This window comes from Aythya fuligula, chromosome 23, assembly GCF_009819795.1.
Source record: "Aythya fuligula isolate bAytFul2 chromosome 23, bAytFul2.pri, whole genome shotgun sequence".
Taxonomy (NCBI): Eukaryota; Metazoa; Chordata; class Aves; order Anseriformes; family Anatidae; genus Aythya; species Aythya fuligula.
Window position 1 is genome coordinate 6,741,435 of NC_045581.1, and position 15,709 is coordinate 6,757,143.

General features: G+C 53.0%; 1 protein-coding gene across 1 annotated transcript in view; it reads left to right on the forward strand.

Moving 5' to 3' along the window:
* Nucleotides 1–15,709, forward strand: part of MACF1 (microtubule actin crosslinking factor 1) — a 136,096-nt gene that overhangs the window by 102,462 nt on the left and 17,925 nt on the right. Inside the window, exons 53-72 of the mRNA XM_032202130.1 lie at nt 235–396; nt 530–700; nt 1,529–1,695; nt 3,069–3,228; nt 3,708–4,034; nt 4,659–4,743; nt 5,618–5,859; nt 6,281–6,487; nt 7,193–7,312; nt 8,716–8,823; nt 9,181–9,399; nt 9,997–10,200; nt 11,063–11,071; nt 12,238–12,469; nt 13,052–13,278; nt 14,291–14,413; nt 14,519–14,620; nt 15,025–15,126; nt 15,233–15,406; nt 15,513–15,668. Of these exons, the coding sequence (XP_032058021.1) occupies nt 235–396; nt 530–700; nt 1,529–1,695; nt 3,069–3,228; nt 3,708–4,034; nt 4,659–4,743; nt 5,618–5,859; nt 6,281–6,487; nt 7,193–7,312; nt 8,716–8,823; nt 9,181–9,399; nt 9,997–10,200; nt 11,063–11,071; nt 12,238–12,469; nt 13,052–13,278; nt 14,291–14,413; nt 14,519–14,620; nt 15,025–15,126; nt 15,233–15,406; nt 15,513–15,668 (3,297 nt within the window). The remainder of the gene's footprint in view (nt 1–234; nt 397–529; nt 701–1,528; nt 1,696–3,068; nt 3,229–3,707; nt 4,035–4,658; nt 4,744–5,617; nt 5,860–6,280; nt 6,488–7,192; nt 7,313–8,715; nt 8,824–9,180; nt 9,400–9,996; nt 10,201–11,062; nt 11,072–12,237; nt 12,470–13,051; nt 13,279–14,290; nt 14,414–14,518; nt 14,621–15,024; nt 15,127–15,232; nt 15,407–15,512; nt 15,669–15,709) is intronic.

The window sequence follows — 15,709 nt, forward strand, 5'->3', positions numbered from 1 at the left end:
AGCTGTGGGCTCCAAGCCAGAGAGTGCCGGGGACGTTCATGTCACTGGGTCAAGGTGCCGGAGGCGTGCAGGCAAACCTGCACAGCTCCAATAAAATCAATGCACCACGACAAGCAGGAGCTGCTGCATCTTTTCAAAGAAGGGAGCCTGGTGTATCCATGGAATGATGGAGGGGCTGGGCGAGCAGCATGCGGGTTATAAATAGCTTTTCTCTCCCACCCTTCCCTTGCCCAGCTGTTCCAGAAGGAGCAAGTGGATCCTCTCCAGCTAAAACTGCAGCAAGTGAATGGAGTCGGTCAAGGACTCATCCAAAGCGCCGGGAAAAACTGTGATGTCCAAGGGCTGGAGCATGACATGGAAGAGATCAACACCCGCTGGAACACCCTCAACAAGAAGGTGAGAATGCGGGCAGGGGCTGAGCCTGGTCCCGCTGGGTCTGCTCCAGGAGCGGTGCTGGGCAGGGGGCTGAGCCCCGTGCTGGGGTCTGCGGGATCGCCCTGACACCGCTGTGGGTGCGGGTGCCGTGCAGGTGGCCCAGAGGATCGCCCAGCTGCAGGAGGCCCTGCTGCGCTGCGGGAAGTTCCAGGACGCCCTGGAGCCCTTGCTGAGCTGGCTGGCCGACACCGAGGAGCTCATCTCCAACCAGAAACCTCCCTCTGCCGAGTACAAGGTGGTGAAAGCCCAGATCCAGGAGCAGAAGGTGAGCGAGCGCAGCGTGGTGGTCGGGCTGGTGTGCAGGGAGGGGGAGCTCTGGAGAACCAGATTATTTCGGGGGTCCAAAACCAGCTTGGGTGTAGCTGGGACCTACACAGGTCTGCTGCTTGCTCAGTGGCTCACCTCGGTGTGGGAAGCAGGCAGCTCATTTGCCCACACGTGCTATCTGCATGGTCTAAGTCTCCATCGTGGCTTTATTGTCAAACTGCCTCTTGAGGTTTGCTGCTGGTTTTGCTGGTTGGCCACGTTTTTCCAGCCCTGGATTCGGTTTTGTTTGTGCTGATAATTCTGCTGTGTCAGGAGCAAGCTGGTGTTGTAGTTACTGGTTTGGGTATTTGAACAAAACGAGTGTACAAAGTAAGCCAACCCGAGGCGCAGCAGTGTTTGCAGAGATAACAAGCCTGGGTCGCAGCCTGCTTTTGTGAGCGTGCGGATGAAAGTTCAAGTGCGGTCGTGGCAAAATGTCTTAAAAGTGAATTCTTACTGAGGCTTGGTCCATTGTGTTGAGATTTTGAAGAGGAAATTTAAGGGAAAGTTAAAAGCTTGATCTCAGTAGGTTTGGGGGAAGGATGGGGAAGCCTCTGGGAAGTCCTCTGGCTCTGAAACCAGTTCAAAAGTGAAACCAGTCTCTTTTGAACTGGTTTTGATGGTGGAGGCAGAAGGCAGTGGTTATCCCACTTGGCTGGCCTTGGTCTCAGCCCAGTGCTTATCAATGGTTTTCAGACAGGGAAATCTGATCCCTGAGGAATGCAGGAGATTCTGCTGACCCATCTGGTAACTTCTGTCCCCTTTCTCTCGTTTCTGCTGCTTAAAGCTGCTCCAGCGGCTTCTGGACGATCGCAAAGCCACTGTTGAGATGATCCAAGCCGAGGGCGGGAGGATCGCGCAGTCGGCCGAGCCAGCAGACAGGGAGAAGATCGTCTGCCAGCTGGAGAGCCTGGAGAGCAGATGGGCAGGGCTGCTCCGCAGGGCGGCCGCCAGGTGAGAGCTGCAGGGAACGGGACCGTGCTGCCCCTTGGCTCGGAGCCGAGAGCTTTCTCTGAGCCTTTTTTCTCTCTGTGCTCTGCCCCTGGCTCCGTCTGCATGCCAGGTGAGCTCCCTCAGGCCTCTTCCTGAAGCCAGGGGCGTGCTGGAGGCAAGAGCTCTGCTGCTCTTCTGCATTCCTGGCTCGATCCCTCGTGGGCAGCTCTGGTAGCCCAGAGAAGCAAAGAGTTTTGAAGAGTTTTGTTTGCTTTACAGCCCTCAGAGGGTCTGTTACGCTGGCCAAAAGCATGGGGTAGGCTTATCTTGCAATTCATGGCGCCCCAGAGCTTTACGGAGTTTGGCCACTTGCGCGTCCCCTCTGTGACAATGGTGCTGCTTTTATTGTTCTCGGGCTTGTTTTGCTCGATGGCTGGGCCGGCCTCTGGCTGGAGCTGGAGCTTTTGTTCCTCGCACGCACTGGTCAGCGAGGGCAGAGGCCGTGCAGGCAGCCGCAGGTGGTGGTTCGCTGCTCAGCCCTGGCGGCCGCTCCGCCTGCATGGGCAACAGCACGTGGAGAGCTGGCGGGGAGCTCTGTGCAGATACATCCTGGAAACCACAGCTGGAAAACATGAGAAATCAAAGCCTGTTGGGGAGCCGAAGTAGATAGCGGTGGTTTACAATGGCAGGGAAGAGCTCAGATTAAACAAATTCCCTGCAGGGGATGGATGTTATTTTTATTCCTTTAAGCTTTAGCATCTAGCTTTAGCAGCAACATCCTGTTGACACCTTTCTGCTGCCTGAATCTCATTTACAAGCTTCTTGTTGCTACATCAGCTAATATGTCAGGTTACCCAGTCACTTCTGAGGGCCGAATTTGACCTCCCGGTGCTTGAAATGGCTGCAGCCTGGATGGACTGTCCGTCCGGCGCTGTGCCGCTGCCAGGCTCTTTGAACAGCAGCTCGGAAACACCAAGGGCTCAGCTACGAGCTGGCCCACATTGAAGGCTCTGCGAGGTGGGGATATTAACGGCAGAAAAGCAGCACAAAGGGAGCCTTTCTGCCGCCTTCACTGGAGAATGAACTGGATCCTAAAGGAACAGCTGCAGGAAAAAGCTTATTTTGCAGATTCTCTGCGCTGCTTTTTGTGTTTGCGTTGCAGCTTGCCCGACAAGGTGTCTCACCTTGCGCTGCACAGAGCTGCTTCTGTTCCTCCTTCCTGTCACGGTGCTTTCCCAAGTATTTCCACTTTGGCTGCTGATTCTGTTGAAGCCCGTTACCGCTTCCTGGTGCGGAGCCCCGTTGGCAGCGGGGCAGTGGCTGTGCTCAGAGCTGCTTCCCGTTCTCTGTTCCAAGGGAGCTGCTCCTTAGTGTTTTGTTTCATCCCTGTACAGGCAGAAGCAGCTGGAGGACATCCTGGTCCTGGCAAAGCAGTTCCACGAAACCACGGAGCCCGTTTCCGACTGGCTGTCGGTGACAGAGAAAAAGCTGGCCAACTCTGAGCCCATCGGTACCCAGACTGCCAAAATCCAGCAGCAGATCAGCCGGCACAAGGTAGGGACCTGTGCGTGGATGAGAGCCGCCAGTGGAGGCGGTTGGCATCAGGTCTCTCTCTGATGTTTCTGCTGTGGCAAGGTGGGTTTTGGCACAAACGGGTCTTGGTGGTGATCAGAGAGGATCCTGTCCGTAGGGTCAGCAGCCTATGTGGGCTGCTTTACGTGCAGAGAAGGCTGCAAACCCTTGCCCACTGATGTGGGTAACATTTAATTGATGTCAGTGCACCTCACGAGGAATGTGTCTGCTTCTGGTTAGAAAAAACACTCCCATTTTCATGTTTCTGTTAAACTATTTTTTTTAGTATACTTTACCCGTTCACGGGTGGGTTTTGCATCTCCTTCATTCCTTCAGTTGCGTTCATCGTTTCTGTTCCCCCTTTGTTTGGTTGCGTTGTTTTGTTTTGTTTTATTTTGTTTTATCTCATCTTTTCACTCATTTTCGTTTCTGTTGTCCATTTTGTCCTTCCCGGCTTCCAGGCTCTAGAGGAAGAGATAGAGAGCCAGGCGGCCGACGTGGCTCAGGCGGTCAGAGTCGGGCAGAGCCTCTCCGCCCTGAGCTGTGCCGCCGAGCAGAGGCTGCTGGCAGAGAAGCTGGACTCTCTGCAGGGCCGCTACGGCGAGGTCCGCGAGCGGTGCTGCCGAAAGGCAGCGCTGCTGGAGCAGGCCCTGTGTAACGCCAGGCTCTTTGGGGAGGAGGAGGTGGAAGTGCTCAACTGGCTGGCTGAGGTCGAGGACAAGCTCGGCTCGGTATCCGTAAAGGATTACAAACGGGACGTCCTGCAGAAGCAGCATGCTGACCAGCTGGTATTTTCCATTTTCTTCCACGTTTATGTTATTTATTTTGTTGCGTTTATTTGCTTTATTTTTCCATTTGTTTCTGGTCTGACTTTAATTTTAACCAGCAGCAGAACAAGCTTTGACTGTTGTAGGCTTGGAGAAGCGTAAAGAGATTTCATGTGCTAAAAACAATAATTGAAGCCCCAAAAAACGGGTTTCCCAGGGGAAACTTCAAATGATTCATTTGCTTTGTGAACAATGTCTGAGCGAGCTTGGCCACCCTGTGCCTTTAGAAAGCTCTTTGCCGTTTCCAAGAATGTGAATTTGAAAAGCCCGGTGGGTTTCCCAAGCTAGGCTGGCCACCGAGGAAGCAGTCTGCTTCCGCTCCGTGGGGGCTGTGAAAGCTCTTTGCAAGAGTAAGTTCTTCACTAATACGTACCCTAGGGTTTGGGGTGGGTTTTGCTCTAAGATTGGTCTCAGAAGGCCCAGTAAGTCCCACAGCAGGGGGATGTTGACTGGACTGGAGTCAGATCTGTTGTCCACCCCTGCTGTGCCAGCAGGTCCTGCTCTCTTAGCGTCTGTCGGGTGCTGGCCAGCAGGACGCAGAGGTGACCGTGCAAAAGGTTAACCCCAGTTTGCCTTTCTGTCCAGGCCCTGAACGAGGAGATTGTGAACAGGAAGAAGAACGTGGACCAGGCCATTAGAAATGGGCAGGCTCTTCTGAAGCAAACCACAGGTAAGGCAGGAGCTGGGCGTGCTGGGCAGGCTCTTATGGGGTCTGGGAAGTGCTCCTCACTGGGAGGTCTGTGCAGAGGAGGCTGCCATCCCTCAGAGCTGCTAGGAAATTCCCCAAGTAGCTGTTGTACAGCCAGACCTGGATGCCAAGCCACATGTGCTCCAGCTTAGTAAATCCCAGATACCAACCCCAGCCCTGAGAGTGGCCATTCCAACTGGCTGCTCGGCGGTTCTCAGCACGGAGCAGCCCTGTAACACTAGGCAGGGTTTTCTCCTTGCATCCAGCTGCTAAATCACATGGAAAGAGGTTAAAAATACACCAAACCCTTTCCTAATATTGCTTTCCCATACTAAGCAGTTGTTGCTGTTGCCACGTGGGTGTGAGTTTGTGTTTATGAGTGGGAAGAGAGGTCGGGGCAATGCATTTCCTTCAGATGTGGTCTGCTCTGAGCAGATGTGCAGACCTCTGTCCTTGTGGGAGCCCTGGAGCAGGAAGAGGAATTACAAAGAATTTGGCTCGCAATCTCCTGTCCCCTCGGAAATAGCAGTAGAGAGTGAATTGGACTTTTTGTGGAGCTGTGACATATTAGCTGAGAGCTGAGTTCTGGTGGCTCTGGGGCTTGTGGCAAAGAGAGGCTTCACAGCACATTTCCTTCCTATTATAGGCAGGAGGTGGCCGTTACACTGGCTGGCAGAAAATGTCAGCTCTGAGAGTAGCTTCCTGGCTGTAAAAATAGGCTGCTAAGCTTCACTGCCGTGCAGAAAAGTGAGACTCACAGTAGCTACTTACGATGGGGGACCGGGCAGCTGGCTGCTCACACCCCCCTGCAGCCCCCTGTGCCCGGCGTCACTCGGCCCCTCTTGCTGTCCCGCAGGGGAGGAGGTGTTGCTCATCCAAGAGAAGCTGGATGGAATTAAGACCCGCTACTCGGACATCACCGCCACCAGCTCCAAGGCGCTGCGCACGCTGGAGCAGGCTCGCCAGCTGGCCACCAAGTTCCAGTCCACGCACGAGGAGCTCAACTCCTGGATGAGCAAAGTGGAGGAAGAGCTGGCGTCCAGCGGGGGACAGTCCCCGGCTGGCGAGCAGATACCGCAGTTCCAGCAGAGGCAGAAGGTGGGGAGCAGTGACACAGAATGCAGGGGAAGGGGACACGAGGGCTGTGTGGGAGGAGAGCTGGCGAGGTTTGTTCAGTGCCTGGGCAGGGAGTGTGGGGTAGGTGGTCTGGGAGCGTGTTAGGTGGGGATGGGAGCAAGGGAACCCGTTGCTCCGTGGTGCAGAGCTGGTGGCTGCTGAGTCTCTGTGTTTGTGGGGAAGCCGCCCTCCTCCTCTGCCTCCTCAGCACTCACACATCTGCTGGTGAGCAGCCCAGGTCGTGCACGTGCTGGCTCTGAGAACAGCTGGGTTGGAGATCTCGTGCCAGCAGGGAGAAGGGGAGGAACCCGGTCACAAAACCGCCGCAAACCCAGCAGCCAGGTCTGCCCGGGTGGCTGGCACTGCCACCAGAAGGACATGTGTCTGTGTGTGCCTTCCCCAGGAGCTGAAGAAGGAGGTGATGGAGCAGCGGCTCGTTCTGGACACGGTGAACGAGGTGAGCCGGGCACTGCTGGAGCTGGTGCCCTGGCGAGCCCGCGAGGGGCTGGATAAGCTCGTCTCAGACACCAATGAGCGCTACAAGCTGGTCAGCGACACCATCAAGCAGCGGGTGGAGGAGATAGATGCTGCGATTCAGAGGTCTCAGCAGGTAATTTGATGAACTCTGCAGCCTCCAGGAGGGTTTCTGGGATGAATGGGAGCAGGAGGGCCTGCACACTGCCGGACAGGATGGGGTTATTCGGGGTAGCAGCCTTCTCAGAAGTGTTCGTTCTGTATGGAGTGGAGGCTGTGGAGTGCCACGAATAACTGCCTGTGCTGGCTTTGAGCACTGCCTCCACAGAACTGAACGTGCAACCAAAATTATCGTGTAAAGTAGAGCAGTCCCTTGCCCTGCAGATGGAGAGGGTGTGGAGGAAGGTGGCAGCCTCCCTGTGCTCGCTGTGTCGGTGATGCTCTGGGCCCAAAACTGCCGCAGGAGCATCCCCATGGGCCTGGCTGCCCTCGGCAGAGGAGAGCTCTCCTTCAGAAAGCCATGGCCCACGCTGGCAGGCATTCCTAAAGCCAACAATGTGTGTGTTAGTGCACATGGCTGTGTTAACGTGGCCTCTGTGCAGCTGTTGGCCTTCCAAGCACAGGGGCAGGGCGTGCGGGGTCACCACTTACATCTTACAGAAGGGCCCTTGGTTTTTAAATGCTTGCAACAAGGATGTAGATGTCACTGGTGCCCTGGGTCCATGCTGGTGGGGACAGCGAGCTCCCTGCCCCGCTCTGCTCAAACCAGAGCAGAGATGGGCCCAGAGGCTGCTCTGCCCCCTGGCTTTGGCTGATGGAGCCTCCCTTCTCCCTCCACCAGTACGAGCAGGCGGCCGATGCGGAGCTGGCCTGGGTCGCTGAGACCAAGCGGAAGCTGATGGCTCTCGGTCCCATTCGGCTGGAGCAGGACCAGACGACGGCACAGCTGCAGGTGCAGAAGGTACGAGCAGGGGGCTGCCAGGAGGAGCGGGTGGGCACGGAGGTGGTGGGCAGTGGGCAGTGAGAAGGAGAGATGGGGCTGGAGATGGGGCTGGGGCTGGGGCTGGGGCTGTCTGTCAGGGCAGCAGAGCTCTGGAGGGGCTTCTGGTCTTTGTATGGCTGAGCCCAGAGCTCCAAGAGAGGTACAACATGTGCCCTTGGTAAGTAAAAGGAAAAAGGAAGAAGGCTTTAGACAAATGAAGTGTTGGACATCTGAAGAGCCCTGAGCAGCTCAGGGTGCCAGAGAGCTGTTCACACGAGCTAAAGATGGAGCGAGCTGGGTCCCTGGGGCCAGGCTGCTGCTCCTGCCCAGGCTGCCCTCGCGGGAGGTGTTCCTTCCTTCCAGGGCTCTGCCCGGCCGTGGCAGCGAGCTCTACCTGTGTCTCACAGGCACTGCTGGCAGGAGCAGCCTGGAGAGCTGTACCTATTGATTAATGAGGGTACTTTTACATTTGCTTTCTGCTCATTGTTCCTTCCAGTGGGGGACTCCTTGTTTCACTAGCTGCAGCCAGCCATGGAACAAAGAGGAGCTCTTCTTTTTTTGCCTTTCTTTTTTTTTTTTATATATCTTTGAGATGAGCTCATGCCTGAAAGAACGTGCACTTTAAATAAACGGCCCTTTTCTTCCCACACCAGCCTCGGCAATCAGAGCGGCATACATGCTTATTGGATTTTGTGCATTTAAAACACAAAAAAACACACACACCACATTGTTATAACGGACGGGGACTGAAGCATCGAGCATTAAGTTAAATTGAGCTCAGCCTGGCTCCCTGCTGCTTGTGGATGTTGTTAATCATGTGGACCTGGGGAATGGCAAAGTTATGGGTAGAGGCAGTTCTGGAGAGGGTGGTTTGGGGGGCTTGAAGTATTCGCTGAACTGATCACAAACGGGTGGTGGAGCTTGTCCTGTGCAGGCGGGGAGCCCTTGGGACAGGGACCTGCACACCAATGTGTGTCCTCATGCTCTCCCCCGAGGCACAGCAGTGTTTGACTGACTGCTACCTGTCATTTTTGGGGGGAGGACACACATGCAGGACAGTCACGGGTTTCCAATCCGTGGGACGATGACCTGGGTGTGGAAGTTGCTCGGAGCCTGACCTGACGCCTAATTTCGAGTGCCATGTTCAGGCCTTTGAAAGAGAGGGGTTAAAGCAGATGAGCAGTGAGAAAGCAATGTGGCTATCTGCCTTCTCAGCCAGATTCTCGGTGTGCCACGGGGCGCTGGTGCTGAGTTTGGTGCGATCTCTGTAGTGCTGGGGCTGGGCAGCCTGGCGGGGCAGGAGGGCCCCTCGTGGGGCTGGGCAGGGGTGGTCGGGCTCCATTCTCATTCCTTCCCTTTCTTTGGACATTTCCTTTCTGCAGGCTTTTTCCATCGACATTATTCGGCACAAAGACTCCATGGATGAACTGTTCAGCCAGCGCAACGAGATCTTTGGGACGTGTGGGGAAGAACAAAAAGCTGTTCTCCAGGTGAGCCTGATGGATATTTAGTGCTGGGGGGAGACGGGGTGGGGGGAGAGGCGAGCACTTAGCTCTTGCACAGTCTGAAGCAGTTTAAAATTACTCCATCTTCAGGAATTCCCACCAGTGACACTTAACAGAGATCTCTTTATATTTATTAGCCTCTTTTATTGCAGTATTTTTATTGCAGTGTTTGGGGAAGGAGAATAGTGAGATTTCTCAGGCTGCTTTAATTGGAATTACAGCTTGTGCACGTGGCTCGACGCCACCGAGCGCACCTCCTGCTCTTCCAGCTCACAGCATGCAGCTGGCAGCGTTCCTGTGCCCTTCTGCATCCATCGCTAACTCTCTTCCCATTCCTTTCAGGAGAAAACAGAGTCCCTGGTGCAGCAGTACGAAGCAGTGAGCCAGCTCAACTCAGAGCGCTACGCTCGCCTGGAGCGTGCACAGGTCCTGGTGAACCAGTTTTGGGAGACCTACGAGGAGCTGAACCCTTGGATCGAGGAAACGCAGGCCCTGATCTCACAGCTGCCCCCTCCAGCCATCGACCATGAGCAGCTCAAGCAGCAGCAGGAGGACATGAGGGTAAGGCGGTGGCTGAGCCCGCAGCTCCTGCGCCAGCTCTTGCTGGGTCAGCACTTCAGGCTTGAATGGAGGTGCAGCACTCACAGGGCCAGAGCAGGCCATTTTTCTGATTTTTATTTTTATTTTTTCCCTGTTCTTTTCTTTCTGGGGATCCTACCTATGTAACACAAGGGTGCCTTGGTCATGCCACTTGGGAATCGCTAGATAAGTTGGGTCATTTCTTACTAAAATCCAGATGAAACCCAGGGGAGCCTGGTTGTCTCTGCATCTCATGCCTGACTTGCAGCGGGGAGAAGAGCATTGTACTTTTAGGGTAGAGAGATGCAAAGGAAGTTTTTGTTGTCATCTCCCTGGGGACCTCAGGGAGGGTCACCAGACAGAGCTGCCTGGGGCAGCGGGAGCAGGGCGGCGTGCCGGTGCACACCATGGGAAGAGCCGAGCCCCACGTGTTCGGCACATGCTGGGTCAAGAAATCCATGGTGTGCGTGCACTGCCAGATGCAATCGTGGCTCTAGGAGTGTTGTGTGAAATAAATAGGCAGCAGCTCTCGGTAGACTTCTGAACAATTGTCTTCCCCCCCCTCATCTTATTCCCTAGCAACTGAGAGAGTCTATTGCTGAACATAAGCCTCACATCGACAAGCTGCTGAAAATCGGACCACAGCTCAAGGACCTCAACCCTGAGGAAGGAGAGATGGTGCAGAAAAAGTACTCAACAGCAGAGGCCATGTACGCCAAAATCAAGGAGGAGGTGTGTCAGCGGGCTCTTGCGCTCGATGAAGCTGTCTCGCAGTCCACTCAGGTACGCTTCTGGGGTGCCAAGCAGCCAAGTCTGCTAAGCGTTTATTGCAGTCCCCTGGGGAAGCCACGTGCTTTGAAATACAGTTTTATTCCTATGCTAGGATTGTAAAACCCTTTATAGGGCACAACATAGGCAGACACCTTCAGGGTAGTTTTCAGCTGACTGCTGGGCAGGGCCCCCACTCAGCACTGACCGCAGAAGGAGGGGAGAAGGAGCTTGAATCTTGACATGGTAAATAGAGCAATAAATTTTTACAACCTTCATAATGATGCTCGTTCAAAGGGGCTGTGTTGGCATCCACCCAAGGTTGGGAGGGCCCAGAGGGCCTCCTTGAAGAGCTCGGAGAGATAAGTTTCGTTTCTGATAAGCAAAGCACTGCAGTGTGTGAACAGCCGCAGGATGGTTTGTATGGGAGAGCTAATTGCCATCGCCAGGGTCCGGGCATCTCGAGAGGAGACCCACGGATTGGTGGCTGCAGGATCAGAGATATGAAAGGAAGGGCAGAGATTGTAGGTGCTAAAGGTCATAAAGGGGTAAAGAGTTTCTGCCACACAGGTTCAGGGTTTGTGGTTCTTAGTTTTGTTTCATTTCACCCAGTGTTACTGTAGTGCAGTTGGTTTTTGTCATGTCTGGGTGTCTTTTTTTTTTTTTTTTTTTAAATTTTATTTTATTCCTGTATTGTTTAGTCACTTCTCTTGGTTTGCACTTGTATTAACTCCAAGTTTTTCCCCCCCACACATCCCTCCCGTCTCATCTCTCACTCACATTGTGGAATGTGTTATCTGTGTGTGTTGCTGCCTGTTCCTGTCTTCCCCACATGGTCCCATTTCATTGTTGTGTTGACTACGCCCCACCATTGCAGATCACAGAGGTAAGCCCCACCATGGTAGACGTTCATTTACACTCTTTCCTTGGGCTGAAACAATTCTGTTTTACACCCAGGCTTTTATTTCTGGTTGATGCACAGCTCAGCTGAACTTGCTTAAGAACTAACTCTGAGGGAAAACAAAGTCACGTTTCTGAGATGGCTTTTGTTGCGTTGCTGCCTGGTTTCAGCCATGGCCAGCTTCCACTGGGAATGCTTCGTGCAAAGCAGAGGTTTTGCTTTTGAAGCGGTTTGCACTGGTGCACAGAGCTTTCTGCTCTAGCTCAGCTTCCCATTTGCTCCTGCTTGTTGGCTAAGGCAGTGTGCCCATCATCAACTTTGCACCAAGATCCCATCTCGTCTCTGCTGTTAGCTGGGACTGGGCAAAAGCCAATGCTGGTATCCTATGGGGGGGCATGAGGAGCACCAGGGCTGGCAGCCCAGTGCAGCAGGGCTACCCTTGTTCCCACCCTTGTTCTCACCAGCAGAGATGACCTGGTATCTTCCAGGCCAAAGTTGACTTTTCTTCATTAAAAAAAAACATAAAGCCATATGTATATTCAAACAAAAAAAAAATAGCAAACTGTGCTAGACCCTCTTGGCTTTCTGATTTTGCTTTTGTTGAAGCCCCCGTTCCTTGGCAGCTCACTCTGCTCCTCCCTGTGCGCATGCAGCCTTCCCCCATCTCCCTGTGACCGTGCCAGGGCGGTTTTCCTGCTCTCCTTGCACCAAGCGGAGGTTTCCTCCAGCACCAAACACAGGCGCTCTTCCAGCAGCGTCTCTGCGCAGATGATAAAACAAATGGGATTTGGTTTTTGTGTCACGCTGCCCATCTGCCAGCAGCGGGACAGCAGTCAAAACGTGAATACTACGGGGTTGAGCATCATGACAAAGCGCTGCCGTGTTTGGTTCACAGTTGCCTGTGCTGTGAGTGTGTTTGGCTGACTTAGGGCTGGATTCCTTGGGGTTGGTGCAGCCCGGGGCTGTGTGCAGCAAATAAGAGCCGAGGCAGGCACGAACAGGAGGCTGCAGGTGTAATTGCTGTTGCTGGCAATGTTTGTCCTCTCCGAGAGGCCGCTGGGCGCAGCGCTAAGGGCTGGTGCACAGGGAGGGAGCGGTGCAGCGCTGTTTAATCTCATCTCACCTGCCCGAATGACCTTGCTCCTCCCCAGTTCCACGACAAGATCGAGCCGATGCTGGAGACGCTGGAGACCCTCTCCACCCGCCTGCGCATGCCGCCCCTCATTCCTGCCGAGGTCGACAAGATCCGGGAGTGCATCAGCGAGAACAAAAACGCCACCGTGGAGCTGGAGAAGCTGCAGCCCTCCTTCGAGGCTCTGAAACGCCGCGGGGAAGAGCTGATCGGCAGATCGCAGGGAACAGACAAGGACCTGGCAGCGAAAGGTATCTCGGGGTGGTATCAGCCGCAGAATTGTTTCTCCTCTCTGTTTGTGACTGCTCAGGCTGAGGTTTCAGCTCAGCTGAGCTGAGCCATCACCGTGAGCTGGTCTCTTGTGGCAACTGTTGGTGGTCCCCAGTGAAACGATTTGTTGGTGTTGATTCAGCTCCTAATGGAGGGAAGGAACATCCCCAGCACAAAAAGACCTGCCAACAGAATTGGCGCTAATTGGCACCTTTGTTGGCAGCTCAACAGCCAGCTCATGAACTGAGTGAGCATAGACTTCACGCTAGAGGTGGCCTGAACAGAGGTTCATTGGAGGAGAGTATGTGGGCAAATTTGTCCTGAGCTTGCCTGCACATAAATAAAGGCTGAATTTCTGCAAGCCAGGGTTTCTCCTGTCCCTGAGCAGCTCTCATAGTTAATGCTCTGATAGCCCCATCCGCCTTTAATTCCCATTTGAATATTCTGTTGGCTATTTCTAAGTGAAAAGGTTTTGTAAAGTGCTTTTGAGTTGTAAAAAAGTTACCTTGGGGCAAGATAGGACAGTCTTCTCCTTAACTTAGTGTTTTCTTTCCTACTGTCAGTAATCCAGGATAAGTTGGATCAGATGGTCTTCTTCTGGGAAGACATCAAAGCCCGGGCAGAGGAACGTGAGATGAAGTTCCTTGATGTCCTGGAGCTTGCAGAGAAGTTCTGGTACGACATGGCAGCCCTCCTGACTACCATCAAAGACACCCAGGACATCGTTCATGACCTGGAGAGCCCAGGCATTGACCCGTCCATCATCAAGCAGCAGGTGGAAGCAGCAGAGGTGAGGACCATGGGACTGTTCCTCTGTCTGGAGCTTGTTTGCACCCACCTTGTGAGGTAGATTGGGATAGGTCTTAAATACGAGCATGGCCAAATGTGTCTGTAGAGCATGTTTGTAGGCAGTCAGTCAGATTATGAAACGTTTCTGTTGTAATTTGGAACAGCAGGGAAAAAACATAAGTGTATTTTACATTTACCTTCCCACCTCCACCACCCCCTGTTCCAGACGAGGAAATAATGCTTAAATCACTTTTTTTTGCTACTGTTTTAGGAAGCTTATTGAGCATGCGGTCAGAGTTGTGTGCCCACATGTTTGAGTGATGTGGAAGCTTGCACGGTTCTGCTCCCAGTCTGTGTAGAAGGCATTTGAGTGCTGTCTAGCGTGGGAAGTGTATATTTAGATTTTGGTTAGAGTGGAGATAAGTGTAAAGCTGGATGGGCTCGGATTTGTGTGTTGTTGTGTGGTTGTTTCAAGTAAATGGTGAAATCCACTTCAGGTGTTTGCATATTGACTGGGCTCGGACCTTGGGGAGATGGCGTGTTACGTTACGTGTTGCTCTTTGCTAAGTTTGTCCTTTCTATTTTTGTTTTATAACCACTCTGACTTTGGTTTGCAACTTTTGAGTTTCAAAAACTAATTCCTGTATTGACAAAACATTCCTGTAAACAGAACATCTCTTGTAAACAACATCTCCAGAGAGGCAGTTCAGGCTCACGTCAAGCTAAATACAGAATTCCTTCTTCTAGTTCCCCCAAACCCTGCAAACAGCTACGCTGCCACTCTGGCCAGAGGTGGGAGCAGGAAGGTTGGTGGTGGCAGTGCTGGTGAGCAGGGCACCCATCTGCTTGCTTCGTGATGCAGCCCTGGGGTCTGGCCGTGGGCTGTTGGCCAGGATGCAGGACACGTCCAGCACAGAAAGGACTCTCCATGCTTTAGCCCTCCTATTTATGGGGAATTTTTGGAGGATCATTTAATAATAAACATTTTCCTTTCACCATTATGTTGTATGCAGACTATTAAGGAGGAAACGGATGGCTTGCATGAAGAGCTGGAGTTCATCCGACTCCTTGGAACTGACTTAATTTTTGCCTGTGGCGAAACTGAGAAACCAGAAGTGAAAAAGAGCATTGATGAGGTAGGAAAAACAGCAGTCCCTCATTCAGATAAAATCAGGTAGGAGCAAGCGAGAGCTCAAGTGGAGGAGCCTAACAAATTCTGTGGGCAATCTTGTGTTCTGCAGATGAACAATGCGTGGGAAAATCTAAACAAAACTTGGAAGGAAAGGCTTGAAAAGCTCGAAGAAGCCATGCAGTCGGCTGTGCAGTACCAAGATACTCTTCAAGTAAGAGACAGGGCTGTTTATGTGTGGTGGGTAGACGTGGGAACATCACTGTGCATCCTCTCCCTGAAGCTGTGCTAGGCTTTACAGTAATGCAAGGCAGGAAAATGTCTCCTGCGTGACTGTTGACAGCCTCTGTTAGACCCTGAGCTTTCCAGCCAGCTCCAAGGAATAGCAAATGTTTGACTGCATTTGGCTTCCCAAGCCTGCCTTTGCTTCTGCACAGCAGAGCAGGATGAGCCTGGCTGCCAACACTTTCTTATAGAGCAAGCAGGGAAAGTTTGCCCCACAAGGGAAAAAGTCTGGTGGCTGCCTGGTGATGGGGGCACCTGCCCCTTTTTCCCAGCTGGCTGTGGGAGAGCGTTGTTTGCCTTTCCCGTTGCTGACGGTGTCTGCACTCCTTTCAGGCCATGTTTGACTGGCTGGATAATGCCGTGATTAAACTCTGCAACATGTCTCCTGTCGGCACTGACCTCAACACAGTCAAGGAGCAAATGAACGAGATGAAGGTACGCGGGTGGAGCCGGGCCGCTTCTCTGGTGCTTGCTTTACATTGCAGAGCTCTCGCTCGAATGATTCATTTCGTTCTGGTTTTTGTCCTGCTTGTTTTGGCAGGAGTTTAAAATGGAGGTTTACCAGCAGCAGATTGAGATGGAAAAGCTTAATCACCAAGGTGAACTGATGCTAAAAAAAGCTACAGATGAGACAGACAGAGACATCATAAAGGAGCCACTGACAGAGCTGAAACATCTCTGGGAGAATTTGGGCGAGAAGATTGCTCACAGACAGGTACAGAGGAGATCTGGACTCTTGCCAGTGCAGGGTTGAAATTCACTCGGATGCTCCCCCTCCTTCCTGAATTAAACTTTCCTTTTCCTTCCCTGTCATTGCCCAGCACAAACTCGAAGCTGCTCTTCTGGCACTTGGGCAGTTCCAGCACGCATTAGCAGAGCTGATGGCGTGGCTGACCCACACCGAGGAGTTGCTCGATGCGCAAAAACCCATCAATGGAGACCCAAAAGTCATCGAGGTTGAACTTGCAAAGCACCATGTGAGTAGTCTCACTGTGTCACTTTTTGATCCATTCCTGTT